This window comes from Arvicanthis niloticus, chromosome 12 (genome assembly GCF_011762505.2).
Source record: "Arvicanthis niloticus isolate mArvNil1 chromosome 12, mArvNil1.pat.X, whole genome shotgun sequence".
Classification (NCBI taxonomy): domain Eukaryota; kingdom Metazoa; phylum Chordata; class Mammalia; order Rodentia; family Muridae; genus Arvicanthis; species Arvicanthis niloticus.
The window spans coordinates 70,569,886-70,575,333 of NC_047669.1; the positions used below are offsets into that span (position 1 = coordinate 70,569,886).

At 40.3% G+C, this 5,448-nt stretch overlaps 1 protein-coding gene across 1 annotated transcript; it reads left to right on the plus strand.

Annotated features, from left to right (window-relative positions):
* Window positions 1-2,897: 2,897 nt before the first annotated feature.
* Window positions 2,898-3,056, plus strand: LOC117717584 (keratin-associated protein 20-2-like). Its single transcript, XM_034514832.1, has one exon. It carries the CDS (start codon window positions 2,898-2,900, stop codon window positions 3,054-3,056), a length of 159 nt encoding a protein of 52 aa, XP_034370723.1.
* The last annotated feature ends 2,392 nt before the right edge of the window (window positions 3,057-5,448 follow it).

Consider the following 5,448-nt stretch of genomic DNA (forward strand, 5'->3'; position numbering starts at 1 on the left):
ATGCAACTTTGTGTTTCCAGGGACTAGTCATTTGTAGGAGACATTTACAACACTAATTACTACAAAAAAAAAACCTTAATTAACACCCAACTCATTCTGTATTAGAGATTCAGGAGATATTCCTCGACATAAAACTCATTTCACCTGTCTCTCCTGATACCTGATTTTTCTGCCTCCTTTCTCCCACCCAGTTTCCTCCCTCATATCTCCCATAGTTATTTTGTTCCCCTAAGTGGGTTTCAGGTATGCACACTTGGGCCTTCCTTGTTGTTTCCTACAGTCTGTGAATTATATCATGGGTATTCTGAACTTTTGGCTAATATCCTCTTATTAGTGAGTACATACCATGCATGTCTTTTGGGGTATGTGTTACTCCACTCAGGGTGATATTTTCTAGTTCCAACCATTTGCCTGCAAAATTCATGATGTTCTCATTTTACATAGCTGAACAGTATTCTGTTGTGTAAATGAGCCACATTTTCTGTATCCATTCTTCGGTTGAGGGACATCTGAGTTGTTTCCAGCTTCTGGCTATTATAATTAGGCTGCTATGAACATTAGTGGAGCACTTGTCACTGTAGTATGATGGAGTAACTTTTGGGTATATTCCCAGGAGTGAGTCTTCAAGTAGAACAATTTGTAATATTCTGAGGAACCGCCATACTGATTTCCAGAGGGGTTGTACCAGCTTGCAATCCCACCAGCCATGGAAGAGTGTTCCTCTTTCTCCACATCCTTACCAGCATGTACACTCTCGAGTTTTTTATTTTGGCCATTCTGATTAATGTAAGGTAGAATCTCAGGATCTTTATGATTTGCATTTCCCTGATGATTAAGGATGTTGAACATTTCTTTAAGTACTTCACGGCCATTCAGGATTACTTTGTTGAGACTTCTCTGTTTAGCTCTGTACCCCATTTTTAATTGGATTATTTAGGATTAGATTGAATCTGTAGATTACTTTTGATAGGGTGGCCATTTTTACTGTGCTATTCCACCAAACCATTAGCATGGGAGATCTTTCCATCTTCTGAGATCTTCTTCAATTTCTTTCTTCAGAGACTTGAAGTTCTTGTTACATAGAGCTTTCACTTGTTTAGTTAAAATTATACCAAAATATTTTATATTATTTGTGACTATTGTGAAGGGTGGTGTTTCTCTATTTTCTTTCTCAGTCTAGTTATCATTTGATTATATGAAGGCTACTAATTTTATATCCAGCCACTCTGCTGAAGTTGCTTGTCAGCTGTTGAAGTTCTCTGGTAGAATTTTTGTGATCACTTATGAATACTATCTTATCATCCACAAAAAAATGATACCTTGACTTCTTCCATTCTAATTTTTATCCTCTTGATCTCCTTTTGTTGTCTTATTGCTCTATCTAGAACTTCAAGTACTATATTGAATAGATGGGGAGAGAGTGTGCAGCCTTGTCTTGGGGAGAGACAAAGGACCAGGAGAATGACTCAAAATAGGCAGCAGTGGGGGTTAGGAAGCAGGGTAAACCTCTAGAAAGTCAACTAGATATGGGATGTGAGAGGCTACCAAAACTACAATGGGAATGGCGTTATCCAAAATGCCCAACAGTGGGAAGATGGAATGAGAAGAGACCACCTCCTGCAGATAGACATGTCTCCCAGCCGAAGCAGGGGACCACCCACCTATCTTCAAAATTTGTAAGCCAGAATTGTTGTTGTCTAAAGGAAATACAGGGACAAAAATTGTCAGAGACTGAAAGAAATGTCACCCAATGACAGGCCCAACTTGGGACAAATCCCATGTGTACACACCAAATCCTGATACTATTACTGAGGACATATTGTTTGTGCAGACAGGAGCCTGGCATGGCTGTCCTCTGAAAGGCTCTATCAGCAATTAACTGAGACAAATGCACATACATACAGCCAACCATTGGATAGAGGCTGGTGAACAATATAGAACAGTTAGAGGAAGGACTGAAGAAGCTGAAGGTGATTGAAACACCATAAGAAGAATAACAGTGTCAACTAACCCAGATCTTTCATAGCTCCTATAAACTAAGCTAAAAACCAAGGAGTATTCATGGGCTGGTTTGTGGCCCTGGGCACATGTGTAGCAGAGGACTGTCTTGTATGGCCTCAGTGGGAAAGGATGCACTGAATTATGTGGAAACTTGATACCTCAGGAAGAAGGATGCTGGTGAGGGGGAGGTGGGAATGTGTAGGAAGGTAGGGGAGCACCATCTCAGAAGCATAGAGGGGAGGTAGGATGAAGTGAAAAACTTGAGGAGTGGGGAATGGAATGGGGCAAGATTTGGAAATGTAAATAAAATAATTTAATAAAAAACACTCATTTCATAAAGACAACACAAATCAAAAACAGAAAATGTAAAAAAAAATACAAGACAAGAAAGAAAGAAAGAAAGAAAGAAAGAAAGAAAGAAAGAAAGAAAGAGAAAGGAAAGAAAAAATGAAGAGAAGAGAAGGGAAGGGGGAGGGGAGGGAAGGGGAGGAATAAAGGGAAGAAAAGAGAAATGGAAGAAACTTCTGGTGGAGTATCAGAATATTAGAAATAAAATAATATAAGTAAAAAAATACTACTTAAAAAATTGTACTGTATGAGTAAACTGGGTCATAAGTCTTCAATAAACTACAAATGGAGTAACATAATAGTGGACAAGCTGTTGAAAAGGGAACCAGAATTTCATGCCAGATATCTTATTATTTGACCATAGAATTGTGACACAGAAACACAATTATTTCAGCTATGCAGCCTATATATCCAGTATTTCACATGACTTGTGCTGTTTTCTGAAACAGAGTAAAAAGATGTAGGATAATACTTGTGGTTTTCCCTACCAAATATCTTTTTGTATAAAAGGCTCTTAGCAGATAACTGAACAGTGTACTCCGGACAACATGTGTTACTATGGCGGATACTACAGAGGTCTGAGCTATGGCTATGGTGGCCTAGGCTGTGGCTATGGCTGTGGCTATGGCTGTGGCTATGGTGGCTATGGTTATGGCTGTTGCCGCCCACTGTGCTGTAGAAGGTACTGGTCCTGTGGCTTCTACTGAGGGGTTTCAACATCTGCTCAGTCTTGGGTGTAACCTGGTGTCTTACTGAAAGAAATTTCAGTTCATAGCAGGAATTTTTAAATATCTTCCAAAATGCCAACGTTATACTCAACTCTGAGGAAGACAAATGAAAAGAGCATTTCTATCTCAATCCTCATCTCCAGGTGGAATGTGTGACAGCCTGCAGAGTGCTTCAGAATCCTTGTAATACTAATTAGACCAGGATTCTGTGGGAAAATTAACTTATGTGTGAAGACATAAGATTATGAATAAACAATTTCTTTGAAAATACTCATTTCCTGTTGTTTTATTAATGTCTTATCTGTTTGGCATGTATGTTTGTGTATATGTGCCTGCTTCATTACTTATATGTAATAGTGAATAAATGAGAGAAGAGTAAAAAAGAGAGAATAAGAAAGAAGGAGAATCAGGGCAAACATTTTGATTTAGGATTTATATATTGATAGACATTTTGTAGGGTTTTGTCATTCATTTATTCATTCACTTTACATCTTGATTGCTCCTACCCTCCTTCTGGTCCTCCTCTCACATAGTCAATGTCCATACCCCCTCTACTTCTCCTCTGAGAGGGTGGAAGCTCTCCACCCTGGATACCCCCTTACCCTGACATATCAAGTCTCTGCAGGGCTAGGTCTATCCTCTCCCACTAAAGCCAGACAAGCCAGATCAGTTAGGGGAAAGGGACCCACAGACAGGAAACAGGTTAGGAACAGCCCCCACTCCAGTTCCTGGGGGCCCAAATGAAGACCAACCAAGATGCACATCTGCTACTTCTATGCAGGGTCCTAATTCCAGCCTGTGTGTGTTCTTTGGTTGGCAGTTCAGTCTCTGAGCCTCCAAGGCTCCAGTTAGTTGATTCTGCTGGTCTTCCTGTGGAGTTCCCTCAGGGCCCTAAGTCTTTCTCTGTATTCTTGCATAAGAGACCTCAAGTCCTATCGAATGTTTGGCTGCATGCCTCTGCATCTATTTTAGTCAGCTGCTAGGTGGAGTCTCTAAGAGGACAATTACACTAGCCTTCTGTCTGAAAGCATAACATAGAATCATTAATAGTCTCAGTGATTGGTGCTTGCTCTTGGGATGGGTGCTTGCCCTTAGGGTGGGTCTCAAGTTGGGCCAGTTATTTGTTGGGCATTTCTTCAGTCTCTGTTCCATCTTTGTCCCTGCATTTCTTGAAGACAAGGCAAATTTAAGGTTCAAAGTTTTGTGGGTGTGTTGTTGTTCTGATTCCTCCACTGAGGGTCTTCCTGGCTACAGGAGATAGACATTTCAGATTTCAGATTCATACTACTAGGAATCTCAGCTAAAGTCACCCCCATAGACTCCTGGGAGCCTTCCCCATCCCAGGTCTCTGGCACATACTAGAGATTGCCCCCACCTCCCAACCCCCCCACCAGCCACCAATTTCCATTAGTTATCCTGGCTCCCTGGCTGTCTCTCCTGTCACTCCACACACCTGATCCTGAACACCCCCAGTTCCCCTTCCACCCAATTCCATCCCTCCATCTGCCACTATTTTATTCCCCATTCCAAGGAGATTTAAACATCTTCACTTGAGGTTTTCTTCTTGTTTAGCCTCTCTGGGTCTATGAAGTATATGGTGGGTATCTTTTATTTTACTGCTATTATCCACTCTTAAGTGAGTATATGCCATGCATATCTGTTTTGATCTGGGTTACCTCACTCAGGATGATATTTTTTAAATTCCATCCATTTGCCTTAAAAACTCATGATGTCCTTGCTTTTAATAGCTGGGTAGTATTCTATTGTGTAAATGAGCCACATTTTCTATATTCATTCTTCAGTTGAAAGGCATCTGGGTTGTTTTCAGTTTGGGGCTATTAAAAATAAAGCTTCTGTGAACACAATTGAGTGGGTGTCTTTGTGGGATGGTGGGTATCATCTCTGGGTATATTGCCAGGAGTGATATAGATGGGTCTTGATGTAGAACTATTCCCAATTTTCTGAGGAACTGCCAGATTGAATTCCTGGGTGGTTGTACCAGTTTGCACTCCCATCATCTATGAAGAAGTGTTTCCCTTTCTTCATATCCTCATCAGCATGTCCTGAACTTTGAATTTTTTTATCTTTATAATTCTGATGAGTATGTTAGAATCTCAAGGTTGTTTTTGTTTGCAGTTCTCTGATACCTAAGGAATTGAATATTTAATACTTCTTGGCCATTTGAAATTTCTTTGTTGAGAATTCTCTGTTTAGCTCTGTAGCATATTTTTAACTGGGTTATTTGGATTCTTGGTGTCTAACTTCTTCAGTTCTTTGTATATTTTGGATATTAGCCCTCTGTAGGGTTGGGGAGATTTTCTCCCAATCTGTTGCCTGCCATTTTGTTCTATTGACAGTGTTCTTTGCCTTA